The sequence below is a fragment of the Perognathus longimembris genome, chromosome 2 (genome assembly GCF_023159225.1).
Source record: "Perognathus longimembris pacificus isolate PPM17 chromosome 2, ASM2315922v1, whole genome shotgun sequence".
In the NCBI taxonomy this organism is placed as follows: domain Eukaryota; kingdom Metazoa; phylum Chordata; class Mammalia; order Rodentia; family Heteromyidae; genus Perognathus; species Perognathus longimembris.
In genome coordinates this window covers 142,947,146-142,971,875 of record NC_063162.1, presented here as the reverse complement: position 1 = coordinate 142,971,875, position 24,730 = coordinate 142,947,146, and the positions used below count along the sequence as shown (strand labels likewise).

At 41.5% G+C, this 24,730-nt stretch overlaps 1 protein-coding gene across 1 annotated transcript in view; it reads right to left on the bottom strand.

The window, feature by feature from the left end:
- Nucleotides 1-3,384: 3,384 nt before the first annotated feature.
- Ttc26 (tetratricopeptide repeat domain 26) overlaps nucleotides 3,385-24,730 on the bottom strand; it is a 42,542-nt gene continuing 21,196 nt past the window's right edge. The window contains exons 9-18 of the mRNA XM_048340298.1: nucleotides 20,007-20,109; nucleotides 19,598-19,653; nucleotides 14,614-14,667; nucleotides 13,697-13,760; nucleotides 12,103-12,191; nucleotides 11,443-11,526; nucleotides 8,821-8,890; nucleotides 7,430-7,536; nucleotides 5,888-6,021; nucleotides 3,385-3,932 (exon numbers count right to left, since the gene is read on the bottom strand). Coding sequence (XP_048196255.1) covers nucleotides 3,821-3,932; nucleotides 5,888-6,021; nucleotides 7,430-7,536; nucleotides 8,821-8,890; nucleotides 11,443-11,526; nucleotides 12,103-12,191; nucleotides 13,697-13,760; nucleotides 14,614-14,667; nucleotides 19,598-19,653; nucleotides 20,007-20,109 — 873 coding nt within the window. The 3' untranslated portion in view covers nucleotides 3,385-3,820. The remainder of the gene's footprint in view (nucleotides 3,933-5,887; nucleotides 6,022-7,429; nucleotides 7,537-8,820; nucleotides 8,891-11,442; nucleotides 11,527-12,102; nucleotides 12,192-13,696; nucleotides 13,761-14,613; nucleotides 14,668-19,597; nucleotides 19,654-20,006; nucleotides 20,110-24,730) is intronic.

Sequence of the window (24,730 nt, the reverse complement as noted above, 5' to 3'; positions counted from 1 at the left end):
ATAGTGAGATATAACTGACCAAATAAATATATGAATATAAAAAAATAAGCAAATTACATACAATGTACCCATGGCCCTCTCACCTGAGATTAGCCTCTCACGGTGTTTACTCTTTATTATCTGAGGCCTAAAAGGTGTGTTCTCCTATGATGGATGGTCCATGGTTAGACCTACTACATTTCTTTGTTCCTCCTTCCTCACTTCTTCTTTCTTCCTTCTCTTCTCTCTTTTTTTTTTAAACCAGTAGACTCAGGCGTCCTTGCCTTGCTTGTTCAACTAGCACTGTTACCATGTCAGCCATGCCTATAGTCTAGCTTGTTGTTGGTGGTGGTGGTAGTAGTCTTGGGCTTGAACTCAGGGCCTGGGCTCTGTCCCTGAGCTTCTTTGTTCAAGGGCAGTGCTTTACTACTTGAGCCACAGCCCCCACTTCTAGCTTTTTGGTAGTTAATTAGAGACAAGAGTCTCATAGACTTTCCTGTCTCAGCTGGCTTCAAACCACAATGCTCGGGTATAAGCCTTTTGAGTAGAGAGGATTGCAGGCTGGAGTCACCAGCACCCAGCTTTAATCGAGCTTCATTAGTCCAGGGCCGATACTGGGACTTGAATTCAGGGTCTGAGAGCTGTTCCTTAGCTTTTTTCCTCCAGGCTGGCACTCTACCCCTTGAGCCATACCTCTACTTTTGGCTTTTTGGTGGTTAACTGGAGATAAAAGTCTCACCAACTCGCCTTCCCAAGCTAGCCTTGAAATTGGTTCCTCAGCTCTCAGCCTCCTGATTAGCTACAACTACAGCCATGAGCCACTGGAAGCTAACTTAGTCTAGCTTTTGGCTGGTTATTTTAGAGATGGAGTCCAGTGAAATTTTCTACCCGGACTGGCTTTGAACTCTCATCTTCCCAGCCTTAGCCTCCTGAGTAGCTAGGATTACAGATACGAGCCCCAAATACCCAGCCCACAGCCTTCTGTTAGCCTTTTGTCCCTGCTGATGACATTAATCATCTACTGTATCCAGCTGTTAGACAGTGTACCAGTTCTCTTAATATCTGCTGTACCCTGCATAGGTTTAGCATACAACACAACAATCATCAGGCAGGAACAGGAATCCATGAGGTTTGATCTCACAGCTGCCTTGCTCCACCAGTTATCAAATGTGTAGTTCTTTAACCAGCCAGTAATTAAGAGTGTTCTATATGTGAGGCACTGTACTATGTACTGCTCATACAACTTCTGAGTGGACTGTAATTCAGCAAAGAGCCAAACCTAGATTCACCAGCTCTTCGTGGAAAAAGCTTCTTAGGAAATATCTACTTTCCTCTGTTGTAGACAGTGACCTGTGGGGCTCAAAACTTTTTTTGCTACCTTCACTGCAGTGCCAGGAAAGAAAGGGAGATGGCTTATGACATACCTGAGACCCTGTACTCAACACATGAAACAGAATGCCATGATAAAAACCAAGTAATAAACTTTAATTGGAATATAATACAGTGGTATGTAATAATTATTTTTAGGTACAAAAATAATTGCAAAAGATTTTGTTTTCCATTTGCAAGTACTGTATACTTCAAAACTATAAATAGTACATTGATGATATAAACTATATACATCACATTACATCACTATGCCTGGACCTTCCTTTCTCTCCATCACCGCCTGTGAAAAAACAACATGCAGCCTTAAACCCTGACAAGATGTTCAGAAGCAGTTTCCTTGATGACAGAATTGGATACACTTCTCTTTAGCTGAATCTGTATATTTCTGGCTCAATCTTACAGATTAAAAAATTTAAAAAGATTAGTCTAAGATTCTGCTACTTTTTGGAATATGCTTTCTTTCCCCTAAAAGACAAGTGACTGTCAGGATGAAGAGTAAATTGTTAAATTCAATAAAAACTCATTGAGCAGCAAGTCACCATTAGTGGAAAAGCTTTCCAAGTCAAGAAAATTTAAAAATCATAACAATTCACTGGAAGACAAAGTTAATTGCCAAAAGCTACCAAGGAGATCTGTTCATTTTTCCCATTATTGTGTTTACCAATATTTTAAGCAAGGTAAAATTTTACAGGAATAATTTTTTAAAATATAACAGATCTGACCCACCCCATACCTTTGGTGCTGAGAACTAATTTTTATTAAAACAGCAGGAATGACATAATAAGCAGTCTGAGAAGCCTGACAGGGATGTCACTTTGCTTTCCAGAATCTAGGCCAGTTGATTTTGATTTGTGCTCTAGAATGAGTGGAATACAAATGAGTGGAATATAAAAGATAGCAGGCCGGCCATCTTCCTGAGTAGAGAAGGACCCTTCCCATCATCCAGTGGTAGGGTTCTCTTCAGTGACTTATCTCTCTCCTAGGGTACCTTTAGTGTGGCTGGATGCCCATCGCCATTCTATACAACACTGCCTCCCCCAGGGGGCTGTTGGGGAACCAGAGGAAAAATCAATGCAGTAGAAGAATGATAGGAAGTCTTCTGATGTGACTGCCTCAAGGAATTCACACCCATTTTTGATGGATAAGGATGGCTCTGTGCTTTCTGGACTTCATAGTGGGGATAGTAAACTTATGAAAATCATATGATACAGAAACAAAGGTAATTAATATATAAATGGATATGGATCCATCTTCTGAAAATAGGCTATGAGCCTCAGAATGCTCTGCTGTCGAGGAGGTGTGTGTTAAGAGAGCTCGGAAACATGGTGCCGCAGTGCCCATTAATGAAGTCCAGCCGTGAGGAGGTCCCTGCCAGGCCATCATGCCACCGCGACTCACTATCGTCACACAGTAAGTGCCTACAGTAACTACATATATATTTGGTACCCCTACTTTCAAAATCTGTGTTTATTCAGCAGATATATTTAAACTCAATGAGCTTTGTTACCTAAAATACACTGAAGAGATGACTAATGAGACTTGTAGACTTCGTTTCATGAATTCCTTTAGAGACATTACAGAATTTTATTTTTTTTTTTGCCAGTCCTGGGCCTTGGACTCAGGGCATGAGCACTGTCCCTGGCTTCTCTTTGCTCAAGGCTAGCACTCTGCCAGTTGAGCCACAGCGCCACTTCTGGCCGTTTTCTATATATGTGGTACCGGGGAATCGAACCCAGGGCTTCATGTATACGAGGCGAGCACTTTGCCACTAGGCCACATTCCCAGCCCCATTACAGAATATTTTTTTCATGCTACTTACCTTTTAAAAAACCACAGAACTCAGTTGACTCCACTGTAACACTAACATTATTATCGTGGACAATCATTTACTGAGAGGGCGGAATCCCATAAGCATCTTTTCCAGTGATGGCTGGACAGTTTGATAGAGAATCTTATGGCCATTGTTAGTGTCACATAGCTAAGTAATTAAAACCCTGTTCTCCCAAGACTCAGAAATGTGTTACAAAACTCTTTATGGAATTCCCTTTAAAAAAGCGGGATAATTTTCATAAATGAGAGATGGTCAGATGACAAAGTGATAGTGATTCGTTATCATCGAAGTTACTTATTATTGCACTAGGAGAAAATACCATGAAACCTACCATGAAAAGGAATGTCTTAAATGACATGAGAGTACACTGAAGAAAGGCACCAGGTAAATCCAATGACTTATTGCTGGTAGGATCCTAACAGGGCCACAGCGCAGACTATGGCACTTGATTAGGCCAGGAGACTAGGTCTTAAACAGTCGGTTACTGATCTTGGGTCTTGAGCAACGAAGGTACATGTCAATCAAGTAGAGCTCTGTATCTTTGCTTCAACTTAAGGAAAACATCTTCCAATTGTATGTCAAAGTTGAAGCTGGTCCATAGGCTTAGACCACAGGGCTATTTTAGATAGGTACTCTGTTTTCTTTGGCCCATTTCTTCATGATTCGGATGATGTATTCTACTTGGGTGTTACCTGTGCTTCTCAGTAAATGGAGAACTTCTCGAAGTGTTTCTCTGAGGAAAAGGTTGGGATAACAGAATGTTTCAATAATGAGAAAAAATTGACAAATAAAATTAATATATAACTTTGTAACTATACAAAGTACAGTCTATACAACTTACATGTTATTTATAGTAGTGTGATGTACAGTTTGCAGTACTTTATTGCTGTACTGTAATTTGTAACTTTGTGGATGTGTAAGTGCACGTCTAGTAAGGCAGGGTAACAGACTCCTCTACTGCGTACTCACAACCTAACCACAACCTTCCTAGCTTTCTAGTCTGGTAATGGCAGTACAAAATGGAAATTCTGTGGAATCCATCCTGTCAACCCAAGTTTTCCTTATCGATACAGTCTACATACATATTATTCATCTTTTTACCCCTTTGAGATGATCTAACCACTCCTGTTTCTATGTTTATTTTGCATAAAAAGGTAGAAAGTATACATCCATGAGCAGGAGGTTCAATTAATTCTTACACCAGTACCAAAAGAAGGTAAGGAGAAGGAAGAGGAGGAAAGGAAGAGTGGAGGAAGAGGTAGAGAGGGAGAGGAGGAAGAAGAGGAGGAGAAAAAGAAGGGGAGGAGGAAGAGAAGAGGAGGAGGAGGAAGAGGTGGAGAAATAAGAAATAGTAGTAGGATATCCAGGAGTTGGACCTAGGGAGTTGGATTCAAATTCTATCTACATTACTAACAAGTAATATTATTTGTCTGAGTCTTAGATTTAAGTTGTTAATCATTTTAAATGGGGTATCACTATCATATTTCTTCAAGAAATTTATTCCAGAAAGGCCCACATAATAAAGATGGTAGAGAAGAGCATCAAACATGAAGATGTGGCAAACTCTCAGAATTTATGTTTTAAATGATTCCAATTTAATACAATTTAAATGCTCAGGCATCCCTTTTCGCTCACCTACATGGCTCACTACATAGCTGCCTACAGTTCCCCTTTCCTAACACTCATTTCATAGTTTCTACTTCTTCTCCCTCCATAAGCAACTTTCTTTACCTGACCAAATGCTTGAAACTTATTAAGGACTGGAAGTGTTGACAAGGTTATTTCCTTAAAAATTATTACATAAGGGGCTGGGAATATGGCCTAGTGGTAGAGTGTTTGTCTTGTATACACGAAGCCCTGAGTTCAATTCCCCAGCACCACATACACAGAAAAAGCCTGAAGTGGCACTGTGGCTCATGTGGTAAGAGTGCCAGCCTTGAGCAAAAAGAAGCCAGGGACAGAGCTTGGGCCCTGAGTCCCAAGCCCCAAGACTGGCAAAAAGAAAAAAAAAATTACACTTGGGGCTGGGAATTTGGCCTAGTGGCAAGAGTGCTTGCCTCGTATACATGAGGCCCTGGGTTCGATTCCTCAGCACCACATATACAGAAAATGGCCAGAGGTGGCGCTGTGGCTGAAGTGGCAGAGTGCTAGCCTTGAGCAAAAAGAAGCCAGGGACAGTGCTCAGGCCCTGAGTTCATGGCCTAGGACTGGCAAAAAAAAAAAAATTACATTTCTTATTCATATATGTCAGTAACAAATGCATTATGTGAAGCTATGTTTAGAGCCTGAATTTAAAGTATTTTAATTTTTGTTCAGATGGAGCTATATGTAATCTAATGGCTTAGAACAACCCAATAAGCAAAGAAAATAGTAGAAGAGTGAAAACCACTTTGTTTATGAAATTGGGTATTCATTTGAAACCAAATATACAACTTGCCTTTATATTTCAGAGCTTAGCTATATCCAATGTTCCTAGTAAATATAAGTTAGGATGATTTTGTTCCTTAAAATAAAGACATTTCTGAAGAAAAATGACCATATGTTAATTTTAAGCATCTTAACCTTTTTTAAATCATTCTAAAGCATGTTTCTAATTTTGAGTTTACAGAAGGTATCATCCAAGGACACAATTATTTCCCATCATACAACAGCAAATGCAGAGGCAGTAGTGTCTATCTGGTTACTTACTTGGGTTCTCTCCCTGCTAAGATCATCTGGAAAATGCCCACGCATGCGCCCCTTTTGCCTTCCCAATATTCAGGGTTGGGATCTAGCCTCTCCAGGACATCAAAGGCTTTGGCTGAATAGTAAAACTGGCCCATCTGAACAAAACAAGTGTGGGCTAACAGTTATACTCAAAAGGTTAGACATCATGAAACTAAACACACAGATAAGCACAACTATATGACACATAAATGTTTCAAGGAAACAGTATAAACATTAAAAATAAATTAAATATACATTTAAATCAAACATATAAATGCACAAGGAAGTGACACAATTTTTGACTAGCAACTTAAATTTCATTTACTCAAGAAAACAGGAATATATATAAACTGATTTTATATGTATTATGTAACTTGTATATAGTCATTATGTGTGTATTATATACACACACATACATATGTGTGTGTGCAAATATATATGTAGTATCTTCCCTCCCCTCTGCCTTGACAGTTTCTACTTCTTGTTTTTTGTTTTTTTTTTTTTTTTTTTTTTTTTTTTGGCTAGTCCTGGGGCTTGAACTCAGGGCCTAGGCACTATCCCTGAGCTCAAGGCTAGCACTCTACCACTTAACCACATTGCCACTTCAGGTTTTTTCTGTTCATGTGGTGCTGAGGAATTGAACCCAGGGCTTTATGCATGCTATGCATGATAGGCAAGCACTGGTAAGCCACATTCCCAGCCCCAGTTTCTACTTTTTGACACTTCGCTTTGACAGTCTCTACTTCTTTGGTTTATTTATTTATTTTTGGTGCCAGTACCAGGGTTTAAACTCAGTGCCTTGGGCTTTTGCTTGTTTGTTTTTTGTTTTCTATCACTCAAAGCTAGCATTCTACCACTTTAGTCACAACCCCACCGCCATTTGTTTCTAATATTTGTTTTGTTTTTTAATATTTCTTTTGTGCCAGTCCTAGAGCTTGAAATCAGGGCCTGAGCACTGTCCCTGAGCTTTTCCGTTCAAGGCTAGTGCTCTGCCACCTGAGCTACAGCTCCACTTATGGCTTTTTCTGGTGGTTATTAGGAGATAAGCTCTCACGGAGCTTGCTGCCTGGCCCAGCTTACAATTGTGATTCTCAGATCTCAGCCTCCTGAGTAGCTAGGGTTATAGGCATTAATCACCTGCACCTGGCCTCCTCATTGCTTTTGAGGGCTTCAATTACTACTTAAATGTTGGTGATGATTCCTAATTTATATCTAGACATCAAGAGAAATCTTCCTTGACTTTAGATCCAAAGTTTCAACCTCCACATGATTATTGCTCAGTAGATAGTACCTACAAATCCATAACTTTTAAACATCTAAAACTTTTGTATATGGATAAAACTCTGAAATCTGCCCATCTCTGAGTTCAGACCATTCATAAAGAGAATGGCATTTCTGACAGCACCACGCAAATATCCTCACCAATAGCTACTTCGCATCTAGGACACTTCTCCCTGCTATTTAGCCAGTACATCAACTGGACACGGATCTTCACTTGTTCTAGGTATTCGCATCCAAACTTACCTTGTAACAGTCATTAGCAATGAGCTGCAAGAGACTGAAGGATTCACCAGAGGTTTCCATCTTGAGATAAAGTTCCCAGGCTAATCTTGGTTTCTTATTCATGATATCTACAAAAAGAAACAAAGATTTATTTATCTGTACAGTATTTTTTTTTTTTTTTTTTTTTTTTTGGCCAGTCCTGGGCCTTGGACTCAGGGCCTGAGCACTGTCCCTGGCTTCTTTCTGCTCAAGGCTAGCACTCTGCCACTTGAGCCGCAGCGCCACTTCTGGCCATTTTCTGTATATGTGGTGCTGGGGAATCGAACCTAGGGCTTCATGTATAGGAGGCAAGCACTCTTGCCACTAAGCCATATCCCCAGCCCCCTTACGGTATTTTTGATATAGTGTCTCACTGTGTGGCACAGGTTGTCCTGGAACGAGCTCTCCTCCTGTCTCAGCAGCCTAAGTGCTGGTGATACAGGTGTACACCACCATGCCCATCTCCTTAAAAGAAAGTACCTGCCACTCTCTTCATACTTCCAGCCTAAACATTTTTGATAACTACAAAACCTTAATGAATATATATATTCCCCAATCCCGAGGCTTGAACTCAGGGCCTGGATGCTATCCCTGAGAGTCTCTGTACACTCTACCACTTGAGCCATAGTGCCACTTCTGGCTTTTTCTGAGTCGTTTATTAGAGATAAGAGTCCCTTGGACTTTCTTGTTATTGGCTGGCTTTGAACTGCAATCCTCAGATACTGCAATCCTGAGTAGCTAGGATTACAGACCTGAGCCACCAGCACCCAGCCTTAATGAATATTTTAATCTGAGTGAAAAACAGGAAAAAGAAATGTGTGTGTGTGTGTGTGTGTGTGTGTGAGAGAGAGAGAGAGAGAGAGAGAGAGAGAGAGAGAGAGATTTTATTTGAAATTTTGGCACTTTTCAGAGATGAAAAGCAAAAGTGAAAAATCAATGTAATGCCATCACCTCAGAAACAACACTATAACCAGAGCCTGGAGACTAACACAGCAAAAGAAAAAATTGGTATCTTTCATAACTCTAAGTGGCAAATCAAAAGAAAAATAGTGGGGCCAGATACTGGTGGCTCACACCTATCATCCTAGCTGTTCAAAAGGCTGAGACCTGAGGATCACGGTTCAAAGCCAGCCCAAGCACAAAAGTCTGTGAGGCTCATACCTCCAATTAACTCCAAAAAGCCAGATATGGTTCTGTAGCTCAAAGTGGTAGAGCACTAGCTTTGAGCACAAGAAGCTCAGGGATAGTGCCCAGGCCCTGAGTTCAAGCTACGAGATTGGTACCAAAAAAGAGAGAGAAAGAGAGAGGGAGGGAGGAAGGAAGCAAGCAAGCAAAAAGAAGATTCCTGTTATAATATTTAAAGCAAGACTTACAGCACCGAGCTAACCAGCTGAGGTAAATGTAATCATTTTTCATCTTCTCGCTTTGAATCAGGAGGAACACCTGCAACAAGAGGGAAAGGGATAGGGGCTGGGGATTTGGCCTAGTGGCAAGAGTGCTTGCCTCGTATACATGAGGCCCTAGGTTCGATTCCCCAGCACCACATATACAGAAAATGGCCAGAAGTGGCGCTGTGGCTCAAGTGGCAGAGTGCTAGCCTTGAGCAAGAAGAAGCCAGGGACAGTGCTCAGGCCCTGAGTCCAAGCCCCAGGACTGGCCAAAAAAAAAAAAAAAAAGAGGGAAAGGGATAAACATGAGGCTGTCCTTGCAATACGTGTGCACATGTGTTAGTGTATGTGTGTGTAATCACATATGTATCAGCATGCCTCAGGCTGATGATCACTATAGCCTCACAGATTAATGGCCAAATAAGACAATTTAAACACATCTTCCATGGAACTTGAAGTGTGGCCAGAAGTTAGCCCTGACAGAAGGGGGCTTCCTTAAAAAGAAGAGTGTTGTGTAAGTTATGGTTATGGATAGGCTTGCTTTGCATACTTCTTTGTACATAAGTTCTACTTCTAGAAAAGTGTTCAAAAAGGGAAAATATTATCATAGTGATAATAAAATCTTTGTCTATTCACTTTGTGCTTTTTTTGGGTCAGTTGTAGGGCTTGCACTGACATCCTATGCGCTGTCTCTGAACTCTTTTGCTTAAGGCTAGTGCTCTGCCACTTTGAGCCATAACTCCATTTCTGGTTGGCTGGTGGTTAACTGGAGATAAAAATCTCACAGATTTTCCTGCCTGGGCTGGCTTTGAACTGTGATCCTCAGATCTCTACTTTATGAGGAGCTAGGATTACAAGCATGAGCCACCAGTGCCCTGCTAACCTTGTGGGGTGTTTGGCCAGTCTTGGGCCTTGCACTCAGGGCCTGAGCACTGTCCTTGGCTTCTTTTTGCTCAAGGATAGTACTCTACCACTTGAGCCACGCCATTTCTGGCTTTTTCTATAGATGTGGTGCTGACGAATCGAACCCAAGGCTTCATGTATACGAGTCAAGCACTCTACCACTAGGCCATATTCCCAGCCTCATGTTTTTTGTTTTAAATTGTTCTTGTGTGAGGTACAGAGGGGTTACAATTATATAAGCCAGGTAATGAGTGTGAGGTTCTTTGGGGAAGGCCCCGGGCAGACTCCTCCCTCCTCTTGGTTAAGTGTCCACCCAGTACCTGCATTACCTAGATAACTGGCATACCAGGAGCTAGTTACCTCTGAGGTCACATGTGCATCTGGAGTGGCCACACCTTCTTTCTGCCCCAGCCCTAGACAAACCCTGGCCAGACAGTGGCCCACCCCTTTGGTCTCGCATCTCCACCACACCAGCAGACCCCAGGAGGGCGAGCAGTAGTTTGGGAAAATACAGTTCTCTCTCCAGCCTGAATACGGGTGTGATGTTCTCTTCATAGATTACCTACTTCACCTAACAAACAGTGCATTTCTTTTTGAACAGTGTAACCTCTTCCCTCATTTTCTCCAACTTTTTCCCTCCTAAGTTTTTTCCCCCACCACAAGTTGTATAGTTTATTTTCAACCTAGTGTCTAGTGAGTATCACTGCTGCATTTGTTCATCTTTTGTCCCACCATTTCAGTGCTTCCCTTTACCCTCTCCCAAATAGATAAACTGACATACAAGACAAAAGGAACAGAAAACAAAAACAGTGACAAAGGAGAGAAGAAAAAGCAAAGTAACAAAAATCCTGTTAGGTCTGCCTGGGAGAACAACCCCTCCCCCTTCCTCTTTGTGAAAGACAGCAGGTGGCCTTGCCAGAAACCAGTCATCACCTGAGTAACCAAACGACCCCAGTCATCAGTTACAGGTGACATTGTCCAAAAGGAAATATACTCATTACCTGACTTATGTAACTGTAACCCCTCTGTTACTATAAAAGTGATGTACAGAGCAAAAAGAAGCCAGGGACAGTGCTCAGGCCCTGAGTTCAAGCCCCAGGACTGGCAAAAAACAAACAAACAAACAAACAAAAAATAAATAAATAAAATCTTTTGGCCATATTGGTGTTTAAACTCAGGCTAGCAAGGACTCTACCATTTGTGTCCTATTTTTCAAATAGTGTTTCTCACTGGCATCAAGGACTCGCGGCTGTAATCCTGGCTACTCAGGAGGCTGATATCTGAGGATCATGGTTCAAAACCAGTTCAGGCAGGAAATTCTATGAGATACTTATCTCCAATAAACTACTAAAAAAAAGCCTGAACTAGCGCTGTGGCTCAAAAGATAGAGTGCTACCCTTGAGCAAAAACAATTCAGGAAAGTTGCTCAGGCCCTGAGTTCAAGCCCCAGGACTGGTCAAAAAAATAGTAAATAAATAATAAGGTCTCTCCTTTTTTTACCCTGGATAGCATTAATTCACAATCCTTCCATTTTCGCCTCCCAAGTACCTGGGATTACAGGTATATACTACTACACTTATCATGGCCATTTTATTTTAGTGAGAAAAAGGTAAGGATGCTTTAGACAGAATCATTCAACTGCCCTCAACAACAGGTACCTTAAGAAATGTTATCATTTACAAACCATAAGAAGCAGACACCTACCTCTTCTCCCTCACTGGTATTTCCTGTTGCAGCTTTGGCTTGGGCGTAATTAAAGTTAAAGATGTCATCGTTATAGAAGTAACTCTAAAAACAAATCCCAAGAACAGGTCATGTTGGGCATTAATAGTTAAAATATAAAGTCATCAGTTACAGGTGACATTGTCCAAAAGGAAATATACTTATTACCTGACTTATGTAACTGTAACCCCTCTGTACATCACTTTTATAGTAAAAATAAATTTAGCAACAATTTTTTGTTGTTGTTTTTGTTTTGTTTTTTTTTGCCAGTCCTGGAGCTTGAACTCGGGGCCTGAGCACTGTCCCTGGCTTCTTTTTGCTCAAGGCTAGCACTCTGCCACTTGAGCCACAGTACTACTTCTGGCCATTTTCTATATATGTGGTGCTGAGGAATTGAACCCAGGGCTTCATGAATACGAGGCCAGCAGTTTACCACTAGGCCGTATTCCTAGCTCCAACAACAAGTTTTTGAAAAAGAAACATAATACAAAAAAATAAAAAATCAGTGATATTGATTATACACATACACATATTCCTGAGGAATTAATTTATTGATGTTAGTAATGCCACCAGAGAAAAAGGACTATCTGTAAGAGTGCTGTAACTTCTGACAAAAGGTTGCATGTACAATTCCATACTGACCTTAAATGAGTTGAGGTAAATCAAGACATCATCAAATTGCTTCAGCAGGAAGAAACAGGAAGCCATGCACTGCCTCCCTGGTATTGTATCTGAAAGGGAGGGCAAAGAAAACCATGTGGGACATGAAACAAAAAAGTTATCTTTAGCTGAAATTTGGGATACTTTTATTTATTTTTGCTAGTCCTGGGGCTTGGACTCAAGGCCTGAGCACTGTCCCTGGCTTCTTTTTGCTCAAGGCTAGCACTCTGCCACTTGAGCCACAGCGCCACCTCTGGCCATTTTCTATATATGTGGTGCTGAGGAATTGAACCCCGGGCTTCATGCATGCTAGGCAAGTACTCTACCGCTAAGCCCCATTCTCAGCCCCAAAATTGAGATACTAATCTATAAAAAAAAAAAAAAAAGGTATTTTAAAATGTCTTCCTAGATTTTGAAAATAATTTCAATTTTTTCAAAACCCCAGCATTTCACAGGGGTCACGGTAACTGAGGGGTGACTAAGCATCTGAGGGGTTTAAACTGAATGCATGTCTGGCAGTGCACTGTCACAGCCGTGGATTCATCCATCCAACCTCATCCCCTGCAAACTAAGTTCATGTGGCTGGATGTCCATTTCTTTTCTGCCTAAGACAACCTGGCACCTCCAATTGTGAATCAAGCAACAATGTGCATGGAACTAACCTGATTATAATTCTGACTTGGACACAATTTTTTTGCCTGTAACAGACTTCAGTTGGGAGTAACAGACTTCAGTTGGGAATAACAGAGGACAGCAGGATCCCAAACTGAAGACTCCACCCTCTTCAATTTTTATCACTGTGACACTTTATCACAATCTTATATACTATGTATTTGAAAATTTTTGTTGAATGGGTGAATGACATTGGGAAGGAACTATTCTTCATATAAATGTTGGTGAAAATTTGTGAATTTCCAGGTGTGGTGAGAATATTTAACAATCTGTTCAGAATGAACACTGTTAATTAGAGTAGTTGTCTATGGTACCCACAGACAAGTGCTATGAATGTATTCATGCTTTGTATGGCCCATTCTTAAATCTTACACTATTAACGTTTTATGCACGGTCTCACTATGGATCCGAGGTTGGCCTTGAACTCACAATACTCCTGCCTCAGCCTCCCAAGTGGTGCAATTACAGATGTGTGTACCCTACCATACCCAGCTTTATTTCTTTATATTAAAGAAATTTAATAATTTCTTATTAAATTTTCTAAATGCAAAATTAAATTTTCTAAATGCAAAATTTTATAAATGACCCACTGAAATAAATATATGTAACATGTCAAAAAGACAAATATGTCTGGAGCTGTTGAAAATTCACTAAATCTTAACATTTCATATCTAAAACTGATTTAATTTAAATTTTTTTCAGGAGCTAAATAATATTGTTTTACTTATTCACTTACTTTTCTACTTTAGCTGACATGTTCAGGAGGGCCAATTCCAGTGTTTCTGACCTCCTGCTTCATAAGATAAAGCCCAATATATCCCCCAGACAGAGACTGTAACTCTACCAGTCAGTACTGCCCAAGGCTAACTACAAGTCAAGTTTCAAACACAGATTTCAGACATACCACATTCACTAGCTGAGCCTCCCACCAACTGGAAGAACTGCTGGGCAATCTTCATATGATCTCTCTGAAAAAATCAAAGAGAACTGGTAGACACAGATCAGGTAAAAGTATTTTATTTATATTGTACTCAATGGTACCAATGTATTTGTGATGATGCCATCTGGTGTGTGTGTGTGTGTGTGTGCGCGCACGCGTGCATGCATGTATATGTGTGTGTATAATATATATATAATACCCTGTTTTAAATCATGCTAGAAAATAATACTAATTCTCATTAATGAAAGCAACTAGAAAATGATAACCTGAAATGAAATGAAAATGTACACTGTATCAACAGAATAGGCTAAGTGAGAGAGAGAGAAAGAGAGAGAGAGAGAGAGAGAGAGAGAGAGAGAGAGAGAGAGAGAGAGAGAGACCTAATTCACCAGTTCTGTCCTTAAGGATCTATATTAAAGAAATTATTTTATTTTATCTTATATTTATTATTATTATTATTATTATTATTATTATTATTGCCAGTCTTGGGGCTCGAACTCAAGGCCCAAGCACTCTCCCTGGCTTCTTTTACTCAAGGCCAGCACTCTGCCACTTGAGCCACAGCGCCACTTCTGCTTTTTTCTATGGATGTGTTGCTGAGTAATCGAACCGAGGGCTTCATGTATGCGAGCAAGCACTCTACCACTAGGCCATATTCCCAGCCCCATCAGCAGGTTTTAAAGTTAAAGCTTTTTGTTGTTGTTTCTGAATAATGGTGGTGTTAACATGGAGTCTGGATTAGGGGATTCAGAGAAATAGCAGGAATAGGTGAAGAGTCTATTTATTGGCAAGGCTGTTACTGGCTACCTTTGAAATCCATTTACATCTTTTACAGGTCTCTAACTTTGAGAAGACTGGAGTATGAGTGATTCCATACTCACCGAACCCATTTCCTGGCCAAGGGCTGCATTCACCACTCCTTTAAGGATGTACTCCTGGAAACATGCAATTAAACAGATTAACAGGAAGATGAAAGTATGTTATGCCATCCTAGTTAACCCTTTGCAGCAAATCAGAATTTCTTATATTGGGTTATTCTGTGTTCTACCTCTGGCTTAATTGGAAGAATGAGGGAGGGGGGGCTTTCATTTAATTTCTAGCAGGCAAATGTCCACATAACAGAATTCACTATACCTGCAAATTCTCAATCTTAAGAACTCAGTGGAAGCTCTAAGAGTTAAGTTTTATTCCAATTCAAGATGGAAAAAAGTAAAGATTTTTTTTTTTGCCAGTCCTGGGCCTTGGACTCACGGCCTGAGCACTGTCCCTGGCTTCTTTTTGCTCAAGGCCAGCACTCTGCCACTTGAGCCACAGCGCCACTTCTGGCCATTTTCTATATATGTGGTGCTGGGGAATCAAACCCAGGGCCTCATGTATATGAGGCAAGCACTCTTGCCACTAGGCCATATTCCCAGCCCAGTTGTTTTTTGTTTTTGTTTTTAATTTTATTACCAAACTGATGTACAGAGAGGTTACAGTTTCATACGTTAGGCATTGAATACATTTCTTGTACTGTTTGTTACCTTGTCCCTCATTCCCCCCTCCCCCCTCCCAACAGTAAAGTTTTTACAAGATCATTTTTATTACCTTATCAGCTACTACTACTTTCTATAAACATATCATATATACATGTATATATACACACTATGTATATATAAAATATGAATGTATGCATGTATTTACATGCACAAATATGTATGTCTCCAGTGCTATAATAACCTTCACCATTGATCCTTTTCCTCAAAAACAAAATAAAGAAAATAAAAAATGTCTACTGAGGGCTGAGGATGTAGCTTAGCGGTAGAATGCTTGCCTAGCATGCATGAGGCCCTAGGTTCCATTCCTCAGCACCACATATACAGAAAAAGCCAGAAGTGGCGCTGTGGCTCAAGTGGTAGAGTGCTAGCCTTGAGCAAAACGAAGCCAGGAACAGCGCTTAGGCGCTGAGTCCCAAGCACCAGTATTGGCAAAAAAAAAAAAAAAAAAGTCCTTTGATTCCCACTTATCTTCTCAGTCCTGGGGCCTCTTCTGCTTTTGTATTTTTTTCCCTCTCATATTTGGTTCAATTTTTTTTTAGTAGATAACCTCCCTGATAGTTTTATCCATTTTCATTTATGGGGGCTCATTAAAAGAACACCACAGGGGCTGGGAATATGGCCTAGTGGTAAAGTGTTCATCTTGTATACATGAAGCCCTGGGTTCGATTCCTCAGAACCACATATATAGAAAAAGCCGGAAGTAGCGCTGTGGCTCAAGTGGTAGAGTGCTAGTCTTGAGCAAAAAGAAGCCAAGGACAGTGCTCAGGCCCTGAGTTCAAACCCCAGGACTGGCAAAAAAAATCCCAAAACCACACAAAAGAACACCACTTTTTAAAAAACTGCTGAAGCTTTTTTTTTTTTTTTTTAAATAGAGAGAACTTTCAAAGTATTTTTTTGTTCTATTTTTGTGCCAGTCCTGGAGCTTAGGCTCAGAGCTGGGGTGCTGTCCCTGAGCTTGTTTTGCTCAAGGATATAGCACTCTACCATTTGGGCCAAAGCTCCACTTCCAGCTTTTTGGTAGTTTTATTGGAGATAAGAGTTTCATAGACTTTCTGCCTTGGGTTGGCTTGGAACTGTGATCCTCATCTTCAGATGTCAGCCTCCTGAGTAGCTAGGATTACAGGTGTGAGCCATTGGTGCCCAGCTTAAAACAGTTTTTATTGACACAGAATATTTCTATATATTAAGAGATGGAAAGCCATGTTTTGACTTATGTAAATATAGGACAGTGATCAATTCAGGGTAAAGAGAATTTCTATCACATGAAACTGCTATCTGTACAATCACATTCCTCTTGTTTGTAGATATTTAATGTGTTAGTGTTAATTATGTTCACCTTGCTGTCTCATAGGATATCAAAACATTGCTCTTATCAAACTACAGCATTAGGTGGGCACCAGTGGGCTCACACCTATAATCCTAGCTACTCAGGAGGATCACAGATTGAAGCCATCCTGAGCAGGAAAGTCTGCGAGACTTTCCACTAAAACTATAAAAAAAAAAAAAAAAGAGAGAGAGAGAGAGAAAAAAACCAGATGTAGAGCTATGGCTCAAGTGGCAGAGCTCTAGCTTTGAGCAAGAGGCTTAAGAACAGAGCCCCGGCCCAGGACTTGTTGGGAACCAAGCCAGCAGCTAAATTCTTCCTGACCTCTGGCTGTGTTTTCAAGGACGTGCAAGGACATGGCTTAATGGAAAATCGGAAATGCTTTACTATGTCTGCCATGAGTCCATTCTTATGTTAACCAACCTCATCCGTTCTTAGCTATCATCGGGTATTGCTAACTCCAAGCCTTTTTGTGTTCTGGAATTTTAAGCCTATGCTATTTCCTGGTTTTCAAACTGCATATAAGCTGGATGTTAAGAATAAACATGGCTGCAGTCTTGAGTTACAATCTCCCCATCTTTGTCTCTTGTCTTTTTTCTCTTGTCTTGTATTTTTCCTTTTCTTTAATCCTCGCCCCCCCCCCCCCCCCCCATTCAGGATTCCCTTTCACTGCCAGGTGGCTCCGGCAAGGACTGGCACCAAAAAATGAATAAAGGAACTATAACATCATACCCCTGTCCCCTTTCCTCATTGCTGAAGCTTTCCATACACAAGAAATGCAGTGGTTCAGACTCCATGGGGTTACAGCTTTTCATTTGGTTTTCCATTCAAGAAAAGGAATGCTTATAATGTACTTAAGAGAAATTGCACAGTTTTGGGGGAGTTTTCAGGGCTGCCTCATGAGCCAGATCTCCAGCTCTCCAATATACTTGATATAGTCTGGGTCAGAGAGACAGACAACAATAGCCATGACACAAGAAGTGGCTAGTTTAACTGTGAGAAAAGACATACAATTATTCTAGCTAGATAACGGTCTATTTTTAATTTCATCAGAATTTTAGAGTTGTGTGTGTGTGCGCGCGCGTGCGCACGTGTGCACGCCAGTAATGCAGTATTAGGTTCTGAAATCAGAGCCTGGGTGCTCTCCCTTAGCTTTTTCACTTAATGCTAGCACTCAACTACTTGAGCCACACACAGCTCCACTTCTGGCTTTTTGGTAGTTAATTGGAAATAAGAGTCTCACAAACTGTCCTGCCCAGGCTGGCTTTTTTTTTTTTTTTGGCCAGTCCTGGGCCTTGGACTCAGGGCCTGAGCACTGTCCCTGGCTTCTTCCCGCTTAAGGCTAGCACTCCGCCACTTGAGCCACAGCGCCGCTTCTGGCCGTTTTCTGTATATGTGGTGCTGGGGAATCGAACCTAGGGCCTCATGTATCCGAGGCAGGCACTCTTGCCACTAGGCTATATCCCCAGCCCCCCCAGGCTGGCTTTGAACCTCGATCCTCAGATCTCAGTCTCCTGAATAACTAGGATTAAAGACATGGGCCTTCAGTGCTCAGCTAATATTTCTAACTTTAACTTCTCCCTCCTTTTTTGGTATTACTGGGGCTAGAACTCAGGGCCTTGGGCTTACTAGGCTAGCACTTGAGCCATACCTCCAACTTGTTTCATTATAGCCTGTTTCATATATAGACTCTTGTCAGGGGAGTGATCTCAAGCCACAATCCTCCTAGTGCCTCCATAATTCCTCCCAAGCAGCTGAAATTCAAGGCATGAACCACCATGCTCAGCTTGGTGAGATGTGGTCTCAGTTTTTGCCTGGGATGGTTTCAAATAGTGATTCTTCTGATCTTGACCTCCCATATAGCTAGGAGTACAGGCATGAGCAAGTATACTTTAACCCTTTTTGAGGAACCAACTACATATAAAGAAGTTTAGCCACAGCAAAATGTAGTATGGAGGTCAGATCTGGCCAGCGCCATCATTGGCCACATGGTGAGTTGCACTATCTGGCATCTTGTCTTGATGGGTGTGCCTGGATTCCTAGAGGGGAAGTACCACCCCCAGATTATGGGTATTCCTGAATCCCTGGCGACAGGGGTGGGCCCTTGGCCTATAGTTTACTGAACCTGTCAGTCAAGTGCTTGGGACTGGGAGCTTCCTGTGACCCAGCCCCCTGACCTGACCCTATTTAGGTTCAGACCAGCCCGGGTGTCACTATGCTATGCCACATGTTTCTGTCTTCATATCCTGTGTCCTGTCTACTGGCTTGTCTCCAGTCACCGTGGTGTCCCAAGTCATTTCTCTATTGAAGCTGAATTGGTTTGTTGGTATTGCTTTTGTTCTTTCTTTCCCTCTCTAGCCTGTTTCCTGATAGTGTTAAGTGTATTTGTGGACTGCCTACAGACTGCTAATGCTTTAATAAAGACTCTAAAATTCGATCCTTCAAAATGTGGCCTCCTCTATAATTTACTATTTTACCAAAAACCTGTGACATTCTTACATCCAAAGTGTCACATGTTCCTAGGTCATGGAGAATCAAGGCTCAAAGCCAACATTGGTAGAAAAGTCTGTGAGGCTTTATCTCCAATTAACTAGCAGAATGCCAGAATAAAGATGTGGCTCAAGTGGCAGAGCACCTGTTGTAAACAAGAAAGCAAGCTAGAGTTAAAGCCCTGAGTCCATGTCCTGGTATTAGCACACACACACACACACACACACACACACACACACACACACACACACACACACACACACACACACACACACACACACACACACACACACACACACACACACACACACACACACACACACACACACACACACACACACACACACACACACACACACACACACACACACACACACGGTCCTAGGCTAATATATATGGTTTTTCCTGGGACTCTACAAGCTGGAATATTCTCTAATATACTTTCTACTACATGTCTGAAGTTCCACTTTCTGTACTACTTGTTTAGTAAAAATGTACAACACTTGCAGTTACCTGAGGAGTAGTAGGTTCCAGATCCTTAATTAAGTTATAAGCTTCTTGTACATCATCTGAAATATAAAACATGGGTAGTTTATACTGGTCCTATGTGCCTGAAATCATCCCAAGAAAAATAAACAATTATCAGAGAAGGGGAAGGAAAACAATAGAAAATGAGTACTGAGTGAAGGTAGAGAGAGGAGGATAATGGGAAAAGCAAAAACAGAGAGGTACAGTGGGCAACAGCAGCAGAGGGAAGATAAAGAGAAAATACACAACAGATAAGCACCACTAAAATCTGTTTTGTCTCATGACAAATATATCTTTGGAAGAATTGTTAATTTAAAACCTACCTATAGTTCAACCACTGATTAAATATCTAAAATATGTCATTATAAGAAAGAATAAAACAAAAATTTCTAACCTTGACGAAGATAGTAAATCACTAGGTTTAGCCTTGCTTCAGGAATCACATCAACCAGAGGAGGTAAGACTTGCAAAGCCCCTTCGCCTCCCCGGAAAACCACCTAGACATGGAGAACTTGTGTTACTGCGGCCATAGGTAGGTACAATATGTTGGTGGAAATGTTAATCATAACTGGGTTCGTCCAACTACAACAGCACTGGGCCAGTTAATGTACTGAGAACTTTTACATTGGTTGAATTTAGTATTGCCTAGATGAGCCCATGCCTTTTATCCTCTTCTTTCCTTTCCCTACTGCTCTAGATCCTTCTAATCACCCCTGCTGTATTCACTTTCACTCTGCCTAAAACCTATCTCCACCCTCACTGTCGGTCCTGTTTCTCTTCTTCATTCATAGTACACATCATTGCATCTTATCACTTATTTCTACATTCGTGTTTGTTACACCTAGGGAAATAAGAGTGCCACACAACAAAGAACTCTTTATTTACTGACTGATATTGTTATCATGTTTATATATTTTTTATTTTTTGGCCAGTCCTGGGCCTTGGACTCAGGGCCTGAGCACTGTCCCTGGCTTCTTCCCGCTCAAGGCTAGCTAGCACTCTGCCACCTGAGCCACAGCGCCCCTTCTGGCCATTTTCCATATAGGTGGTGCTGGGGAATCGAACCGAGAGCTTCATGTGTAGGAGGCAAGCACTCTTGCCACTAGGCCATATTCCCAGCCCCATCATGTTTATTTTTTGAAGAGATAAGTATGTTTTTGAGCCTCTCTATATACAGACGGCCCTGACCTTATTGGAGGAAAACTATTATTTATATTACGGTAAGAAACAGAATACCACAGAACTTTTCTCTCTCTGGCTCTCAAGCTAGCCTTTGCCTCCTGAATGCTGAAACCACAGGTGTGTGCCCAGGAAAGTCTAAGTCTTGATGTACAGATTTCCTTTTCTCCTTGTATGAATGCAGAAAACCCCATTTCTTACAACTGTTTTCTCCATTCCCTCCTTTTAAAAATGTATTTGTTTGTGTCAGTGCTGTGGATCAAAGCTAGGGTCTCATGTATGCTGAGCATATATATTATCTACCAATTAGCTATACCCTCAACCTAGAAAATAAATTAGCCAGTAGTTAATACAATTTTTTCTACATAAAAAACTCCATGATGGGCTGGGAATGGGGCTTAGTGGTAGAGTGCTTGCCTAGCATACAGGAAGCCCTAGGTTCAATTCCTCAGTACCACATACACAGAAAAACCAGAAGTGGCACTGTGGCTCAGGTGAGTGCTAGCCTTGAGCACAGAGAGGCTCAGGGACAGGCACCCAGGCCCTGAGTTCAAGCCTCAGGACTGGACAAAAAAAAAAAAAAAGGCAATGCAACTAAGTGGAAGAGTTTTCAAGAGAACAAAAATCCCATGTGTTTAAAGTGAAGAAGTTGGGCCAGCCAGTATTCTAGGAAGTTTAAGGACAACCATGACTAGTGAAGAAACAAAGTCCAGATGATGTGAGAAGTGGAATCAGGAAGACAGGTGGAGGAATTGACTTTGGCAAGAGAAGGAATACTACAGACAGGAACAAAAAAAGATAGCCAAAAGAGATGTCCAAGGTAGAAATGAGATAGTACAGCTCACACTCTAGAATTTCTTTGTGTGTGTGAAACAATGTACTCTACTGGGCCATTGGACTTGCTTGTGAAACCTATTGTCCTTTTATCCAAGTTGTGTGTGTGTGTGTGTGTGTGTGTGTGTGTGTGTGTGCTTCTCTTTGTGGCACTCATGATCATCTGATGACATACTCATTTGTCTATTCGCTGAAGGGCACCTCCTCCACACTTGTAGTTTATATGGTGGCAGGGAAGTGACTTATTTAGTGAAACAAGTCCTTATTAATGGCAGGCATATAGATGCCACTAAATATTTACTGAATTATCCATTATCTACTATGTGCTACCCATGTAGCCCACTTCAACCCATTTAATCCTCAGAATAACTCTGAGGGGCTGGGAATGTGGCTTAGCAGTAGAGTGCCTGAACGAAGCCCTGGGTTCAATTCCTCAGCACCACACAAACAGAAAAAGCCAGTAGTGGCACCATGGCTCAAGTGGCAGAGTGCTAGCCTTGATCAAAAAGAAGCCAGGGACAGGGTTCAGGCCCTGAGTTCAAGCCCAGGACTGGAAAAAAAAAAAAAAAAAGGATAACTCTGAAAGCTGGTGAAGATGTGAGAAAAGGGATAAGAGGCTTAGAAAGATTATATAAATTTCATCTTTTGTGGTTTTTGTGATGCTGGGGACCACATCATCATGATAGGAAGTTTTTTTCTTGTTGTTTTAGGGTGGGTTTTTGTTGTTGTTGTTTTTTGCCAGTGCTAGGCTTGATGAACTCAGGGCCTGGGCACTGTCACTGAGCTTCTTTTTGCTCAAGGATGGCACTCTACCACTTGAGCCACAGCGCCACTTCTGGCTTTTTCTATGTATGTGGTGCTGAGTAATCGAACCCAGGGCTTCGTGCATGCTAAGCAAGCACTCTACTGCTAAGCCACATTCCCAGTCCGGCCCCATAGCTCTTTTTTTTGGTTGTTGTTGTTGTTGTTGGCCAGTCCTGGGGCTTGGACTCAGGGTCCAAGCACTGTCCATGGCTTCTTTTTGCTCAAGGCTAGCACTCTGTCACTTGAGCCACAGCGCCACTCCTGGCCATTTTCTATATATATGGTGCTGGAGAATCGAACCAAAGGCTTCATGTATACAAGGCAAGCACTCTTACCACTAGGCCATATTCACAGCCGCTTCTCTCCCCGCCGCCCCATAGTTCTATCTGGGCAGTGCCCTGCTTTTCTCCTTTCCTTCAGCACTCTTGCCACTAGACCATATCCCCAACCCACTACCCTCTTATTCTTGACCACCCACCAAACTGGTTTTTGTTCCTAGTCCACTAATAAACTTACTCTCCCAGGTCACAAATTAAACCTCTTAACTAAACCAAAGGATGTCTCCTTTAGTTTTCTCCACAAGTCTGCAGTTGCAATAGAAACTAAGCTACAGGATGACAGTTACAGCCCAGTTTTCCACATGCTTCCTACAGGTAGAGAATCTCTAATCCAAAAGTCCAAAATAGGAAATTTTCTGAGTGCTGAAATGATGCTACAGTGGAAAATTCCACACATGATCTCATGCGACAGGTTGTAGTCAAAGTGCAGGTTCAAGTCAGGAATGGTGGCACTTGCCTGTAATCCCAACATTCAACTCGCAGATGGATCTAGAGTTTAAGGTCAGCATGGGCTACTTAAAAAGTCAAAAAAAAAAATTGCTGGGTGCCAGTGGCTCATGCCTGTAATCCTAGCTACTCAGGAGGCTGAGATCTGAGGATCGTGGTTCAAAGCCAGCTCAGGCAGGAAAGTCCATAAGACTCTTATTTCGAATTAACCAACAGAAAACTGGAAGTGGCGCTGTGGTTCAAGTGGTAGAGTGCTAGCCTTGAATGGAAGAGCTCAGGGACAGCGCCCAGGCCCAGAGTTCAAACTCCACAACCAACAAAAAAAAATAATAAAAATAAAAGGAGGCCCACTGAAAATATTATCTGAACGACCTCTAGACCATTTATAATTAGATCTATATGAAACATAAGTGAATTTCTTGTCTAGATTTGGGTCCTTTCTCAAGATACCTCCTTATGCATATACAAATAGATATAGCACCGTGGTTTGAATCCAAAATGTCAGATTCAAATCTCAGATATTTTGTCAGTGATGCATAGTGGACTCAACACACAAATAAAAACTACAAATTCCATGGGCTGGGAATATGGCCTAATGGTAAAGTGCTTGCCTCATATACATGAAGCCCTGGGTTCGATTCCTCAGCACCACATACATAGAAAAGGCTGGAAGCGGTGTTGCAGCTCAAGTGGTAGAGTACTAGTCTTAAGCAAAAAGAAGCCAGGGATGGTGATCAGGCTCTGAGTTCAAGGCCCAGGACTGGCCAAAAATAAAAAATAACAATATGTCCAAACAAGCCACAGGATTGGCAAAAATAAATAAAATAAAATAAATGTAAAAAAATTATGAGTGATGTGTTCATTCAGGAAAAAAATCTAATATCCAGCATTTTAAATAAAAAAGAGGAATTTCCATATTCCTACTTATCTAATTCCACTTTCCAAAGACGATTTCTATTTACGTAAGTGCTGATAAGACTCTTTGAGTCATCTGCACAGCTAGTATTTCTTTACCTTGAGCTGTATATTATATTCATCTGGGAAGCTTTTAAGAAAAACTCTGGGGGCTGGGGATATGGCCTAGTGGCAAGAGTGTTTGCCTCGTATACATGAAGCCCTGGGTTCGATTTCCCAGCACCACATATATAAAAAACAGCCAGAAGGGGCGCTGTGGCTCAAGTGGTAGAGTGCTAACCTTGAGCAAAAAGAAGCCAGGGACAGTGCTCAGGCCCTGAGTCCAAGCCCCAGGACTGGCCAAAAAAAAAAAAAAAAAAAAATTATAAAAAAGAAAAACTCTGTACCTGGGGCCCCAACTGAACCATTAAATGAAAGTTCCTGGAGGGCTGGGCATGGTGGTGAATGCTTGGGAGGCTAAGGCAGGAGGATTGCTGGAGTAGGGGCTTTCCAGGTCAGCCTGGGCAACATAGACAGATCCTGCCACCCTTCCTGCTGGGAGACTGACATTTGAAATTCACTTTGCATCCCTGTGGAGAAAAGTAGCATTTGCTGAGGCATT